Genomic DNA, 17,294 nt, shown 5'->3' on the forward strand with positions numbered 1-17,294 from the left:
ATGTTCTAACCGAGTTTCGAAAACTATAGTTTGTTAACAAGAAATCTGGTGAGTGGTTGAAAAACTAGTTTTAATGACTCCAACCTTAGTGTATGTAAACGTCCGTCTTCAACTGTAGCTAGCTATCGTTGGTTCAAATGAAGCAAAATTATGTACTAATATGAAAGTATAAACCCACCACAGTGATGTCGATTATGAATGAAGTCCCAGGCGGAGGGTTCTCGGTTGAACACAGATGCGCATCGGACAGTCCTTGCACTTTTCAACCCACGCCCACCCTGATACATAACACCGCCCACTGGGCGAAATGGCGTAAAATGAGTGCTGCCCTCTCTGTAAGGCTGCCATTAGCTACTAAATGATCCTTAACTTATTCTGTATGGGATTTTAATAATAATCGGTTCAAGGACATACATCTGGTGTAATAGAAGCAATTATTGGTACCATGATTGTCTTTAAAATGTGTATTTATTTACATTAAGATTGACCACGAAGATGTACATTTTCCCTTCACTATAATGGGGGATCCTGTTTTCTGCATACAATGCCTGCAGTACTGCGGTCGGCCTTGAACTTGGTGGCTGATTTTAGCCATCTTTATTTTTCACCTTGTTTTCTTTTCCACTAGAGGGCGACCTCTAACAGTTATTAAGCTCAGAGGTACCATAGATCCAAGGCCTACCATAAAAATAAACACTGTACATTGATTCACACACTACTAGATGTAAGTGTATCCTATTGTGACAAATGATAACTTGACATGATGAAAGAGAACTTAAGGGAGGTAAACTTGTGTGCATTAGAAAACCCTATGTCAACTTTACACCTCTCTCTGTTGGTTTCAAGAAATGGGTGTGTAAAATAAAAACAGGGATAATATTGCTCTAATGACCTTCCTCACAGTTCTCATACTAAGACTGACCTCTGTGTTCCTGGGTGTGAGATAATTCAAGTATACCATTTAGTGTTCAAACATGGTTTTATAAGAACATTGGTGAGGATGGGCTGTCTGTAACAATAGTCCCACTGGTCACTCTAGCTAACGTTGACCTGATGTGAGTTTTCTTTCCTACTTCGGAAAGAGACATTGAGAAATAAATGTTCCCACACATGCTTAATCAATATGACAGTGTTAGTTTATTTGCAAGGAGACCAACCAGCTCCAATTGAAATATTTAAGAGGAAGAAATTAACATTATATTTCTCTCTAACATAGTGTCACATATTGATCCACTAGGGGATGCGTTCAAGTCAAGTGTTTTCATAGCATGTTCATGAGCAGCTCTCTCAAATCAATGCAGACATGAGGTGCCTCAGTTTGCAAAACATTACACATTCTATAGTCCTCTAGTCTTACAACTAAATGTAGAATTAGACATTCCTTCTCTTCAGTTCTATCTCTTTCTCTTCCAAAATGCTGGGCACTTGAGAACAATTTTATTTAACCTTTATCTTGACAAGGAAGTAACACAGACTAGATAAGCCCTGAGACCCTAGACTCAGTATGACTTTCCATGTTGCTCAAGGGAAAGGCTTTGTCTATCCCCTCATGGGGTCTTTCCACTCCAAGGCATCTTTGTTCTACCTCCCTCGGGTGTGAGTTCTGAGGTGTCCCTTGATATGGCTGGACTGACTGAACCCTTTCCCACAGACAGGACAGGAGTAGGGTTTCTCCCCTGTGTGAACCCTCAAGTGGGTCTTCAGATGGACTGACTGGCTGAAGCGTTTACCACACACGTGGCAGCGGTACGGTCTCTCTCCCGTGTGAATGCGTTGGTGCTCCCTGAACCTGCCTGAGTAGCTGAAGCTCTTGCCACACACACCACAGTGGAAGGGCTTATCCTTAGTGTGAGAACGCAGGTGGACCTTGAGGTAACTGGTAGAGGTGAATGACTTCCAACAGACTGTGCAGAGGATTTGCCTGTGACTAGTGTCACCACTGTGTGGTACTGTATGGGATAGCATGTGTGCCTTCAGTTGGGAAAGCTCACAGAACACGGCTCCACACTGAGTACATGAGTGTGTCTGGGTGTCCTCCTCTGGTCTCCTTTCTGGATCTCTTGGAACACTTTCAGTGTTCTCACTCTGTGTTCTAGAACAGGCTGGATTTGCTGCAGAGAGGGGCTGAGACTGAGGGGAGTCACTGGTTGGTTCTGATAGTGATACTCCATAGCCCTCTCCATCAGGTTCTGTTTTGATCTGTCCAGTTGTGTTGGTCAGTAGAGAGTCTCTCTCTCTGTTCTCCACAGTTTGGGGAAGATGTGTGGGGTGAGGTGGCTCCTGATCACAGTCACTTTTCACACAGGGAGGAATGGTTATGGAGTCTTCTTTGGTATCAGCCTCCGGCCCTTGAATCTGCTCTACCTCCTGACGGGTCCTGAGTTCACCCTGTTCCTCTTTAATCTGGGTGGGCTCTGGGTCCCTCTGCCCCAGACTGGGGCTCCACTCCTGCTCACAGTGCTGTTGCTCAGGGGGAGTTTGCTGCTCTGAGACACAAGAGAGAATGGGCTGAGGAGCTGGTGGAAAGAAGACAATAAATGACGTCAATGAAAGTAATTACAGCTGTTGACATTTGATTGTCAAGACCACCATTGAGTTAGCTAGCTTGTTCTGGGAATGGAATATCTATGTCTCTGTCTGAATCCCAAATCCCGCCTTCCCCTCGCCCCTCTATTTGCGAGTTCACGCACACCTCCGCCATATGCACAAGTGTCCTAAAGCCGAGGGTGTGAAAATGATGGAGGGTGCAGGGGCTAATTAGACTCTCCGATAACCACTTTGACCAAGCCAGCAACGTTGGCGGCTTCAGAGCGAAGTGGAATCCCGAAAAATTATTTTTGAATTTGCGCAAGCGTCACTGTGCAAAATGGTACGCAGCATCATCTGGATATGTGAGCAACAAAAGTTCAACATTCACCTTCTCCTACCATTTCTGTCAAGCCGTCTATGCATATAATCTCATATATATGTTCAATAAATCCAAGGTATGCACCACACAGAACGCACTGCAATTGCCTCTACAATGCAATGCTGCAAGGCAAACACAGTGTTCCATTGGAAATGAATGTACTTCTGGTGTCCCAAAACTGGGTTGGTGTGAGGAGGTGTTATTATATTCCAAGTGCATTTGTTTGTTTGATTTTTGATACATGTAAAATATTAAATACCCCACAAAATGTAATGTATAACTGTTACTAAGGTTTATATCTTGTAAAACGACAGGGTGGATTTGTTAATAAGAATTTCACGCTTGTTTTATTATTTCAAAGTTTAACATGAATTGCATCATTCACCAGTGTGTCCTAAAGTTGATGGGTTTAATGATTCCCTCATCACTCTCAGGAAGTCACCCTCGGATTTCGCCAGCAACATGGGGAAACTGAGGGCCCTTGGTCCAGCTTTTGTCAAATTAATGTCAGATTTTACTTTTCGTAGCAGACTAGGAAATTTTACTCAACAAGTTAGGATAATTAGGTTAATGTTAGGAAAATGGTTAGGGCATGCTCAAATGCAACCCCCCCCCCCCCCCCCCCCCAAAAAAAACAATCAACTTTTGACATTAATTTGGCACAAGCTGAATTCCTTCCAGCCATGACCAGGGCCCTCAGAGCGAGTTGGTAGGGGCGAGGGGTGGGATTCACCGTCTCTCTGCCCTAAACATTAAAATACTGTTGAATACAATTTAACACGTTTCTAGGCCTATAGCTAATTTGTGTAAAGTCGAGCTAGCTACATACCCGGTAGGACCGGTGTGATCAAGTGGCGTTTCAGGTATTGGTTCTCTCTCTTTGTCCGGGCTATTTCTTCCTGGTACTCAGAGATTGTGTCTCCGACCACTCTAAGTATCTCCTCCGCAGCTTGCATCAAACGCTCAGTTAGATACACATTCAGATATTGTAATTTAGCCATCGTTGGACGACTCTAGGGGACAAAATCGCTTCCCAAAATAAACGTAGCCTGGGAAAAGACAGTACAGTCTTCAGAATCTCTGTGGCTAGGGCTTGTTGTCAAACATGAACGCTGTACTGCACGGAAGTGACGTCAGCACGATAGGCACACATGGGTAGAATTGCTCTTTTCAGATTTAACAAAATATAGCTAAAGTTGCGTCATTGACATTGTAAAAGAGATACACACCATTGCATTGGTATGCCGCGTTGCACATCATGAAATTAAGAAAAAAAGGGCGACTTTGACAGACTGAGCAGTACACTAAGTAGACTACCACTGGAAGAACGTGAAAACAACAACTCAGTAAAGTAATTAGTTACTACAATTTATGTCTTGCTATGATGTGTTAATCTGATCCCTTCCAGAATGTCAACACAATTACTTCTGAAAAGGCATATTATGCATATAATGTAGCCTAAGCTATGATATTGGATAGGCTATTCATATCAAGTATCTATTTTCATAGTGTGAATGATGAACAAAATGTATCAATTTATTAAAAGGCATTAGGAAGGTGCCTGTAATAGTGTTCTGTAATGACTGTATTTATTCACATTCTCTGTGTCTACATTCATAGGTCATGGACAGGACATACCAGACAGGACCCACCGGACCTACAGCCATCTTGGGTAGTGCGCATCCCAGGCTGGCAAACCTGGATAGGGTGTTCCCCAAGGTGACATTCTATTGAAATCCACCCTACTCCTGGTAATTTATTATGACTTTATTATGATCAGTCTGACATAATTCTATTTATAACTGCATAATATCCTACTTAAGCAAATTTGATGGGTAGCCAGGCTGAAACTCCCTGTGACAGTCAGTCCAACACCTTTGTCACGGGCTGTCAAACTAAACTCCTGGAGAACCTCATGATTACTGGGTTATTTCCTTTCAATTAATGTTCAATTAAGACCTATGTATGTATGTAATATATATATATATATATATATATATATATATATATATATATATATACAGTTGAAGTCGGAAGTTTACATATACTTAGGTTGGAGTCATTAAAACTTGTTTTTCAAACACTCCACAGATTTCTTGTTAACAAACTACAGTTTTGAAAAGTCGGTTAGGACATCTACTTTGTGCATGACACAAGTAATTTTTCCAACAATTGTTTACAGACAGATTATTTCACTTATAATTCACTGTATCACAATTCCATTGGGTCAGAAGTTTACATAGACTAAGTTGACTGTGCCTTTAAACAGCTTGTAAAATTCCAGAAAATGATGTCATGGCTTTAGAAGCTTCTGATAGGCTAATTAACATAATTGGAGTCAATTGGAGATGTACCTGTGGATGTATTTCAATGCCTACCTTCAAACTCAGTGCCTCTTTGCTTGACATCATGGGAAAATCAAAAGAAATCAGCCAAGACCTCAACAACAAAAAATTGTAGACCTCCACAAGTCTGGTTCATCCTTGGGAGCAATTTCCAAACGCCTGAAAGTACCACATTCATCTGTATAAACAGTAGTACGCAAGTATAAACACCATGGGACTATGCAGCCGTCATACCGCTCAGGAAGGAGATGCGTTCTGTCTCCTAGAGATGAACTTACTTTGGTGCGAAAAGTGCAAATCAATCCCAGAACAACAGCAAAGGACCTTGTGAAGATGCTGGAGGAAACAGGTACAAAAGTATCTATATCCACAGTAAAACGAGTCCTATACCGACATAACCTGAAAGGCCGCTCAGCAAGGAAGAAGCCACTGCTCCAAAACCGCCATAAAAAAGCCAGACTACTGTTTGCAACTGCACATGGGGACAAAGATCGTACTTTTTGGAGAAATGTCCTCTGGTCCAATGGTTCAGGCCGGTTTGGAGCGAGCAGTCGCACTACTCTTCGCTCCACAGGTAATATTACACTTCACTACATTACAACGGCTTGATTTGTTTGATCTGAGCAATTCTTCTTAGCTAGCTACATAGCCGTCTTTGTATCAAAGATAATTGTGTAGTTTTAGAGTAATTGAGTAATTATCGAGGCTAGCTATCTTCGTCCTCCTAACGTAGTCAACACTCCTAGCTGCTAGCTAGCTAGTCATCACTGCTAGCTAGCCAACTTCTACCGACTAGCAGCACTGTAGAAACTATTACATTACAACGTAACGACTTGATTAGTGTGGTGTTAGTGTTAGTTAGCCAGCTACATAGTTGTCCTTGCTGTCTCTGTATCTAAGATAGTTGTGTAGTTTGAGTAATTATCGAGGTGAGCTAGCCAGCCGCGACGCGGCGCCAGACTTAGTCAACACACCTAGTCATCATTAACCCACTGCTAGCTAGCCAACCGTTACCGACTAGCAGCGCTGTAGATACTAATACTTTACAACGGAACGATTTGACTAGTGCAGTGTTAGCTAGCTAGCTACTTAGTTGTCTTTGTCATAGCTTGATAATTGTGTAGTTTAGTAATTACCGAGGTTAGCTAGCCAGTCATCGAGGTCAGCTAGCCAACTATTTCCGTCCCCCGCGACGCCATTTTTCCTAACCCAGCCAACTATTACCGACGAGCAGCATTGTAGAAACTAAATACATACAAGGAACGTCTTGATTAGTGTTATGTTAGCTAGCTAGCTACAAAGTTGCTTTGTATCATGACAAGGTGTAGTACTGAAACTATCGAGGTTAGATAGCCAGCTACACGTTCAAAGTCAACAACGCAGCCACTGCTAGCTAGCCTACTCCACCAGCCAGCAGTACTGTATCATTTTAGTCAATAAGATTTTTGCAACGTAAGCTTAACTTTCTGAACATTCGAGACGTGTGGTCCACTTGTCAGTCCAATCTCCTTTGCATTAGCGTAGCCTCTTCTGTAGCTTGTCTACTATGTGTCTGTCTATCCCTGTTCTCTCCCCTCTGCACAGGCCATACAAACGCTCCACACCGCGTGGCCGTTGCCACTCTAACCTGGTGGTCCCAGCGCGCACAACCCACGTGGAGTTCCAGGTCTCCGGCAGCCTCTGGAACTGCCGGTCTGCGGCCAACAAGGCTGAGTTCATCTCAGCCTATGCTACCCTCCAGTCCCTAGACTTCCTGGCGCTGACGGAAACATGGATTACCACAGATAACACTGCTACTCCTACTGCTCTCTCCTCGTCTGACTACGTGTTCTCGCATACCCCTAGAGCATCGAGCCAGCGGGGTGGTGGCACTGGAATCCTCATCTCTCCCAAGTGGACATTCTCTCTTTCTCCCCTGACCCATCTGTCTATCTCCTCATTTGAATTCCATGCTGTCACAGTTACCAGCCCTTTCAAGCTTAACATCCTTATCATTTATCGCCCTCCAGGTTCCCTTGGAGAGTTCATCAATGAGCTTGACGCCTTGATAAGTTCCTTTCCTGAGGATGGCTCACCTCTCACAGTTCTGGGTGACTTTAACCTCCCCACGTCTACCTTCGACTCATTCCTCTCTGCCTCCTTCTTTCCACTCCTCTCCTCTTTCGACCTCACCCTCTCACCTTCCCCCCCTACTCACAAGGCAGGCAATACGCTTGACCTCATCTTTACTAGATGCTGTTCTTCCACTAATCTCATTGCAACTCCCCTCCAAGTCTCCGACCACTACCTTGTATCCTTTTCCCTCTCGCTCTCATCCAACACTTCTCACTCTGCCCCTACTCGGATGGTATTGCGCCGTCCCAACCTTCGCTCTCTCTCTCCCGCTACTCTCTCCTCTTCCATCCTATCATCTCTTCCCTCTGCTCAAACCTTCTCCAACCTATCTCCTGATTCTGCCTCCTCAACCCTCCTCTCCTCCCTCTCTGCATCCTTTGATTTCCTCTGTCCCCTATCCTCCAGGCCGGCTCGGTCCTCCCCTCCTGCTCCGTGGCTCGACGACTCACTGCGAGCTCACAGAACAGGGCTCCGGGCAGCCGAGCGGAAATGGAGGAAAACTCGCCTCCCTGCGGACCTGGCATCCTTTCACTCCCTCCTCTCTACATTTTCCTCTTCTGTCTCTGCTGCTAAAGCCACTTTCTACCACTCTAAACTCCAAGCATCTGCCTCTAACCCTAGGAAGCTCTTTGTTACCTTCTCCTCCCTCCTAAATCCTCCTCCCCCTCCCCCCCCTCCTCCCTCTCTGCGGATGACTTCGTCAACCATTTTGAAAAGAAGGTTGACGACATCCGATCCTCGTTTGCTAAGTCAAACGACACCGCTGGCCCTGCTCACACTGCCCTACCCTGTGCTTTGACCTCTTTCTCCCCTCTCTCTAGGTGAAATCTCGCGTCTTGTGACGGCCGGCCGCCCAACAACCTGCCCACTTGACCCTATCCCCTCCTCTCTTCTCCAGACCATTTCCGGAGACCTTCTCCCCTACCTCACCTCGCTCATCAACTCATCCTTGACCGCTGGCTACGTCCCTTCCGTCTTCAAGAGAACGAGAGTTGCACCCCTTCTGAAAAAACCTACACTCGATCCCTCCGATGTCAACAACTACAGACCAGTATCCCTTCTTTCCTTTCTCTCCAAAACTCTTGAATGTGCCGTCCTTGGCCAGCTCTCTTGCTATCTCTCTCAGAATGACCTTCTTGATCCTAATCAGTCAGGTTTCAAGACTGGGCATTCAACTGAGACTGCTCTTCTCTGTGTCACGGAGGCTCTCCGCACTGCTAAAGCTAACTCTCTCTCCTCTGCTCTCATCCTTCTAGACCTATCTGCTGCCTTTGATACCGTGAACCATCAGATCCTCCTCTCCACCCTCTCCGAGCTCGGCATCTCCGGCGCGGCCCACGCTTGGATTGCGTCCTACCTGACAGGTCGCTCCTACCAGGTGGCGTGGCGAGAATCTGTCTCCGCACTACGTGCTCTCACCACTGGTGTCCCCCAGGGCTCTGTTCTAGGCCCACTCCTATTCTCGCTATACACCAAGTCACTTGGCTCTGTCATATCCTCACATGGTCTCTCATATCATTGCTATGCAGATGACACACAATTAATCTTCTCCTTTCCCCCTTCTGACAACCAGGTGGCGAATCGCATCTCTGCATGTCTGGCAGACATATCAGTGTGGATGACGGATCACCACCTCAAGCTGAACCTCGGCAAGACGGAGCTGCTCTTCCTCCCGGGGAAGGACTGCCCGTTCCATGATCTCGCCATCACGGTTGACAACTCCCTTGTGTCCTCCTCCCAGAGTGCTAAGAGCCTCGGCGTGACCCTAGACAACACCCTGTCGTTCTCCACTAACATCAAGGCGGTGACCCGATCCTGTAGGTTCATGCTCTACAACATTCGCAGAGTACGACCCTGCCTCACACAGGAAGCGGCGCAGGTCCTAATCCAGGCACTTGTCATCTCCCGTCTGGATTACTGCAACTCGTTGTTGGCTGGGCTCCCTGCCTGTGCCATTAAACCCCTCCAACTCATCCAGAACGCCGCAGCCCGTCTGGTGTTCAACCTTCCCAAGTTCTCTCACGTCACCCCGCTCCTCCGCTCTCTCCACTGGCTTCCAGTCGAAGCTCGCATCCGCTACAAGACCATGGTGCTTGCCTACGGAGCTGTGAGGGGAACGGCACCTCCGTACCTTCAGGCTCTGATCAGGCCCTACACTCAAACAAGGGCACTGCGTTCATCCACCTCTGGCCTGCTCGCATCCCTACCTCTGAGGAAGCACAGTTCCCGCTCAGCCCAGTCAAAACTGTTCGCTGCTCTGGCACCCCAATGGTGGAACAAGCTCCCTCATGACGCCAGGACAGCGGAGTCAATCACCACCTTCCGGAGACACTTGAAACCCCACCTCTTTAAGGAATACCTAGGATAGGATAAAGTAATCCTTCTAAAAGATTTAGATGCACTATTGTAAAGTGGTTGTTCCACTGGATATTATAAGGTGAATGCACCAATTTGTAAGTCGCTCTGGATAAGAGCGTCTGCTAAATGACTTAAATGTAAATGTAAACAAATAGCACTGTTTGGCCATAATGACCACTGTTACGTTTGGAGGAAAAAGGGGGAGGCTTGCAAGCTGAAGAACACCATTCCAACCGTGAAGCACGGGTGGCGGCATCATGTTGTGGGGGTGCTTTGCTACAGGAGGGACTGGTACACTTCACAAAATAGATGGCATCATGAGGGAGGAAAATGATGTGGATATATTGAAGCAACATCTCAAGACATCAGTCAGGAAGTTAGAGCTTGGTCGCAAATGGCTCTTCCAAATGGACAATGACCCCAAGCATACTTCCAAAGTTGTGGCAAAATGGCTTAAGGACAACAAAGTCAGCGTATTGGAGTGGCCATCACAAATCCCTGACCTCAATCCCATAGAAAATTTGTGGGCAGAACTGAAAAAGCGTGTGCAAGCAAGGAGGCCTACAAACCTGACTTCAACTGTATACATACATACATACATACATACATACATACATACATACATACACACACACACACACACACACACACACTATACATATATATATATATATATATATATATATATATATATATATATATATATATATATATATACAGTTGAAGTCAGGTTGAAGTCAGGTTTGTAGGCCTCCTTGCTCGCACACGCCTTTTCAATATATATATATATATATATATATATATATATATATATATATATATATATATATATATATATATATATATATATATATATATACTGCTCAAAAAAATAAAGGGAACACTTAAACAACACAATGTAACTCCAAGTCAATCACACTTCTGTGAAATCAAACTGTCCACTTAGGAAGCAACACTGATTGACAATAAATTTCACATGCTGTTGTGCAAATGGAATAGACAACAGGTGGAAATTATAGGCAATTAGCAAGACACCCCCAATAAAGGAGTGGTTCTGCAGGTGGGGACCACAGACCACTTCTCAGTTCCTATGCTTCCTGGCTGATGTTTTGGTCACTTTTGAATGCTGGCGGTGCTTTCACTCTAGTGGTAGCATGAGACGGAGTCTACAACCCACACAAGTGGCTCAGGTAGTGCAGCTCATCCAGGATGGCACATCAATGTGAGCTGTGGCAAGAAGGTTTGCTGTGTCCGTCAGCGTAGTGTCCAGAGCATGGACGCGCTACCAGGAGACAGGCCAGTACACCAGGAGACGTGGAGGAGGCCGTTGGAGGGCAACAACCCAGCAGCAGGACCGCTACCTCCGCCTTTGTGCAAGGAGGAGCAGGAGAAGCACTGCCAGAGCCCTGCAATATGACCTCCAGCAGGCCACAAATGTGCATGTGTCTGCTCAAACGGTCAGAAACAGACTCCATGAGGGTGGTATGAGGGCCCGACGTCCACAGGTGGGGGTTGTGGTTACAGCTCAACACCGTGCAGGACGTTTGGCATTTGCCAGAGAACACCAAGATTGGCAAATTCGCCACTGGTGCCCTGTGCTCTTCACAGATGAAAGCAGGTTCACACTGAGCACGTGACAGACGTGACAGAGTCTGGAGACGCCGTGGAGAAAGTTCTGCTGCCTGCAACATCCTCCAGCATGACCGGTTTGGCGGTGGGTCAGTCATGGTGTGGGGTGGCATTTCTTTGGGGGGCCGCACAGCCCTCCATGTGCTCGCCAGAGGTAGCCTGACTGCCATTAGGTACCGAGATGAGATCCTCAGACCCCTTGTGAGATCATATGCTGGTGCGGTTGGCCCTGGGTTCCTCCTAATGCAAGACACTGCTAGGCCTCATGTGGCTTGAGTGTGTCAGCAGTTCCTGCAAGTGGAAGGCATTGATGCTATGGACTGGCCCGCCCGTTCCCCAGACCCGAATCCAATTGAGCACATCTGGGACATCATGTCTCGCTCCATCTACCAACGCCACGTTGCACCACAGACTGTCCAGGAGTTGGCGGATGCTTTAGTCCAGGTCTGGGAGGAGATCCCTCAGGAGACCATCCGCCACCTCATCAGGAGCATGCCCAGGCATTGTAGGGAGGTCATACAGGCACATGGAGGCCACACACACTACTGAGCCTCATTTTGACTTGTTTTAAGGACATTACGTCAAAGTTGGATCAGCCTGTAGTGTGGTTTTCCACTTTAATTTTGAGTGTGACTCCAAATCCAGACCTCCATGGGTTGATAAATTGGATTTCCATTGATTATTTTTGTGTGATTTTGTTGTCAGCACATTCAACTATGTAAAGAAAAAAGTATTTAATAAGATTATTTCTTTCATTCAGATCTAGGATGTGTTGTTTAAGTGTTCCCTTTATTTTTTTGAGCAGTATATATATATATATATATAATTACACACACACACACACACACACACTACCGGTCAAAGTTTTCAAACACCTACTCATTCAAGGATTTTTCTTTATTTTTACTATTTTCTACATTGTACAATAATAGTGAAGACATCAAAGCTATGAAATAACACGTGGATTCATGTACTTATCAAAAAAGTGTTAAACATATCAAAATGTATTTGAGATTCTTCAAATAGCCACCCTTTGCCTTGATGACAGCTTTGCACACTCTTGGCATTCTCTCAACCAGCTTCACCTGGAATACTTTTCCAACAGTCTTGAAGGAGTTCCCACATATACAGAGCAAACCAGATGGGATGGCGTATCGCTGCAGAATGCTGTGGTAGCCTTGCTGGTTAAGTGTGCCTTGAATTCTAAATAAATCATAGACAGTGTCACCAGCAAAGCACCCCCACACCATAACACTTCCTCCTCCATGCTTTATGGTGGGAAATACACATGCAGAGATTATCCGTTCACCCACACCGCGTCTCATAAAGACACGGCGGTTGGAACCAAAAATCTCAAATTTGGACTCATAAGACCAAAGGACAGATGTCTAATGTCAATTGCTGGTGTTTCTTGGCCCAAGCAAGCCTCTTCTTCTTATTGGTGTCTTTTAGGAGTGGTTTCTTTGAAGCAATTTGACAATGAAGGCCTGATTCATACAGTCTCCTCTTAACTGTTGATGTTGAGATGTGTCTTGAACTCTGTGAAGCATTTATTTGGGCTGCAATCTGAGGTGCAGTTAACTTAATGAACTTATCCTTAGCAGCAGAGGTCACTCTGGGTCTTCCTTTCCTGTGGCGGTCCTCATGAGAGCCAGTTTCATCATAGAGCTTGACGGTTTTTGCGACTGCACTTGAAGAAACTTTCAAAGTTCTTGAAATTTTCCAGATTGACTGACCTTCATGTCTTAAAGTAATGATGGACTGTCTTTGCTCTGTGCTTATGTGAGCTGTTCTTGCCATAATATGGACTTGATCTTTTACCAAATAGGGCTATCTTCTGTATACCACCCCTACCTTGTCACAACACAACTGATTGGGTCAAACACATTAAGAAGGAAAGATATTCCACAAATTAACTTTTAGCAAGGCACACCTGTTAATTGAAATCCATTCCAGGTGACTACCTCATGAAGCTTATTGAGAGAATGCCAAGAGTGTGAAAATCTGTCATCAAGACAAAGGGTGGCTACTTTGAAGAATCTCAAGTATGTGTTATTTCATAGTTCAATGTAGAAAATAGTACAAATAAAGAAAAACCCTTGAATGAGTAGGTGTGTCCAAACGTTTGACTGGTACTGTATATAAAACTCTTCTGACTTCAAATCCCATACACCCAAAAACTTTTTCTGAATGTGCCACCACAAACTTAATTTTTTCTTACTTATCAACCATACCGCAGGGATGGAATGTAACTATTGCTATGAACGCTATAAAGCCAATCTTGCTGAAGCACATACTGTATCACTCATTGGCCTATCCCTCTGTGCTGGCACAGATCTACTACTCACACAAATCCTCTCAGAATCCCTTCCCCTTGTTCTCCCTATCTGCAAGCATAACTCATGTATATTCAACCAACCAATAGGAATACATAAACATCGAATACATTCAAGTGTTTTTGGGGAGATTAGTCATTATTAGAAAAGTTTGGTCCAAATCAGATTTTTTTTAAATTATGTTAATCCTATAAATAAAAAATGGACAATTTGGGTGCAATCAATTTGCTTAATTTCCCAGAGATAAAATTATATTTAAACAAAGTAATATTGCAGTAATGCTAATCTGATCTGTTTCTAACTACAGAAACAGTTTCAGAACAATCTGAGATAGTGGGTGTTGAAGTTCTCTTTCTGGTGATTTTTGAGGTGGAACGACTCTCTGTCTGTTTCAATTAAATGGGCTTGTAGAAATACAAACACAGGGATAATATTGCTAATGAACTTTCTCACGGTTCTCATACTAAGACTTACCTCAGTGTTCCTGGGTGAAAGACGTTATGAGGTTGTTTTGAAGGAAGCAGAGTTTCACAGCCTCTCTCTGCCCACTCAGTCTTCTCAAATTAACATGGGCTGAAACATACTGCTCCACGAACACATGAACGTAGGCACAGGCACACACACGCATGCACATACACACACACACACAAACTTTCACATTACACATTACATTGCCCTTACAAAGCGCTGCTCTGAGTGCCTGCAGTCTATTGGCACAGTACTGAAACTAGAGACAAACAACACAACCACCACTTGAGATAGGAGCTCAATTAATGAGAAACTTTATTTCTGTTGGCAAAGGAGCTTTCTGTTTTAATGACTTGCTGTAGTGTGCAAGTGCTCAGACTGAGAGCTCTCTTTATTCATTCTGTCCTTTTAATGCATCAAAGGGTTACTGTTTCGAGACAATATTTCAGCGGTGACTTTCATACTCAGAGAAATAGGAAGTGTATAGCCAGCCAAAGGCTACCTGCTTATTTGATATACAGCTAACACACTACTTACGCTAATGCTTTGCTACACCTTTAGAAAAGAAGATGCTAAGTGGAACCATATAGGGCTTTTCGTTTTGTCCCCATAGGGGAACCCTAAAACCCTTCGTGAGGGTTCTACCTAGAATGGTGGTAAAAGTACCCAATCGTCATACTTGAGTAAAAGTAACGATACCTTAATAGAAAATGACTCGAGTAAAAGTGAAAGTCACTAAGTAAAATACTACTTGAGTAAAAGTCTAAAAGTGTTTTGTTTTAAATATACTTAAGCATCAAAAGTATGAATCATTTAAAATGCCTTATAATAAGCAAACCAGATGGCACCATTTTCTTTTTTTAAATTTACGGATAGCCAGGGGCACACTAACACTCAGTAATCATTTACAAACAAAGCATGTGTGTTTAGTGAATCCGCCAGATCAGAGGCAGTAGGGATGACTGGGGATGTTCTCTTGATAAGTGAGTGGATTGGACCATTTTCTTGTCCTGCTAAACATTCAAAATGTAACGATTACTTTTGGGTGTCAGGGAAAGGGTATGGAGTAAAAAGTACATTATTTTCTTTAGAAATGTAGTGAAGTAAAAGTTGTCAAAAATATAAATAGTAATGTACAGATACCCCCAAAACTACTTAAGTAGTACTTTAAAGTATTTTAGTTAAGTACTTCACACCACTGCCGCTATGTAGGGTTATTCCTAGAACCCTCTATAAATGGTTCTACCAAGAACATTTTTATCATTCTTCCTAGAACCCTCTATGAAGGGTTGTACCGGGAACCCTTTTATCTTTGAAGGGTTCTTCCTAGAACCCTCTATGAACAGTTCCACAAGTCTTATTAGCATTTCAAATTAACCGCTTTATGACATTACATATATCATATGTCCTTTCTTTGAGGTCTTATTTATATAAACTTATTTATAGCAATCGGGGGAGAAGGGCCTTGGTCAGGGAGGTGACCAAGAACCCGATTGTCACTGACAGATTCCAGAGTTCCTCTTTTGGAGATGGGAGAACCTTCCAGAAGGACAACCATCTCTGCAGCACTCCACCAATCAGGCCTTTATGGTAGAGTGGCCAGACGGAAGCCACTTCTCAGTTAGTCACATGACAGCCCACTTTGAGCTTGCCAAAAGGCACCTAAAGGACTCTTTGGCCTGAATGCCAAGCGTCACGTCTGAAGGAAACCTGGCACCATCCCTACGGTGAAGCATGGTGGTGGCAGCATCATGCTGTGAAGATGCTTTTCACCGGCATAGACTGGGAGCCTAGTCAGGATCGAGGGAAAGATGAACGGAGCTAAGAACCTAAAAATAGCTGTGCAGCGACGCTCCCGATCCAACCTGACAGAGTTGAGAGGATCTGCAGAGAAGAATGGAAGAAACTCCCCAAATACAGTTGTGCCAAGCTTGTAGCGTCATACCCAAGAAGACTCTAGGCTGTTATCGCTGCCAAAGGTGCTTCAACAAAGTAAAGGGTCTGAATACGTATGTAAATGTGATATTTCAGTTTTGATTTTCAATACATTTGCAAAAGTTTCTTAATCAGTTTCTACTTTGTCATTATGGGGTATTGTGTGTAGTTTGATGAGAAAAAACAACAATTTAATACATTTTGGAATAAGGCTGTAACGTAACAAAATGTGGAAAAAGTTAAGCGGTCTGAATACTTCCCGAATGCACTGTATATTAGCCCTCTGATTACAATGAAGAGCAAGACGTACCGCATTGTTCTGGGCCAGCTGCAGTTTAAAACCAAAACTGGTTCAATCAACGTTGTTTCCACGTTATTTCAACCAAACAATTCCATGTGATGACGTTGAATCAATGTGGAAAACTCATCGGATTTTCAAAAAGTCATCAACGTAAGGGAATTTCGTCTTGAACATTGAACTGACGTCTATACCCAGTGGGCTTCTTGCCTTAAAAAGAATCATCAAAGAACCCTTTCTTCCAAAAACGGTTCTTAGGATAAAAAAGGTAAACCCTTTGCCTTACAAAGAACCCTTGTCTTCCAAAAAGGGTTCTTCATATGAAAATAGTTATTGATAGAACTCTATCCCTCTGCAAAGAACCCTTTTGGAACCTTTTTTTCTAAGAGTGTACTTTGTTTCCTTCTGTGTTCAATGTTCTCAATATGAGAGCAAAGATCAGCTTGAATGGCCTTGCTCATAGTCATAGCCTAATTTAGTTTATTAAATATATTAATGGAAGATATGGTGTCGGACGTGTTTGTTTTGGGTTTGTCCAAGTGTCTGCACTACATGATGGAACATCCTTCAATTCTGACAGATGTCATGCAGTCAAGTGAAAGAGGAGTCTGTCTGTCTGTTCATCCATTTCCCCCTTTCTCTCTCTCTCTCTCTCTCCACTGACGCTCAGGTCCTTTGCCAGGCTCTCTGCACTCCTCTGATTGCCTCTGGCACCGGCAACACACCCTTACACACAGCACACACACACTTACACATTTCATACAGGCTCTGTGTAGCGGAACTAGAAATGTTTTAGCATCGCCGCAGCGCTAATGGTCCAGAAAGAAAGAGAAAATCCAATGCTAGCTCAACAGTGTCATTAGGGTGATATATAGCCGCCCCCCGATAAATCACAAAATATA

The 17,294-nt window shown here is 44.1% G+C and overlaps 1 protein-coding gene across 1 annotated transcript; it reads right to left on the reverse strand.

The window, feature by feature from the left end:
- Window positions 1–1,114: 1,114 nt before the first annotated feature.
- Window positions 1,115–4,049, reverse strand: LOC106568360 (uncharacterized). The gene is made up of 2 exons (XM_014138644.3): window positions 3,738–4,049; window positions 1,115–2,516 (listed from the first exon to the last, which is right to left on the reverse strand). Exons 1-2 carry the CDS (start codon window positions 3,907–3,909, stop codon window positions 1,582–1,584), a joined length of 1,107 nt encoding a protein of 368 aa, XP_013994119.1. The 5' UTR covers window positions 3,910–4,049; the 3' UTR covers window positions 1,115–1,581.
- Between the last annotated feature and the right edge of the window lie 13,245 nt (window positions 4,050–17,294).

This window comes from Salmo salar, chromosome 13 (assembly GCF_965601325.2).
Source record: "Salmo salar chromosome 13, fSalSal1, whole genome shotgun sequence".
In the NCBI taxonomy this organism is placed as follows: domain Eukaryota; kingdom Metazoa; phylum Chordata; class Actinopteri; order Salmoniformes; family Salmonidae; genus Salmo; species Salmo salar.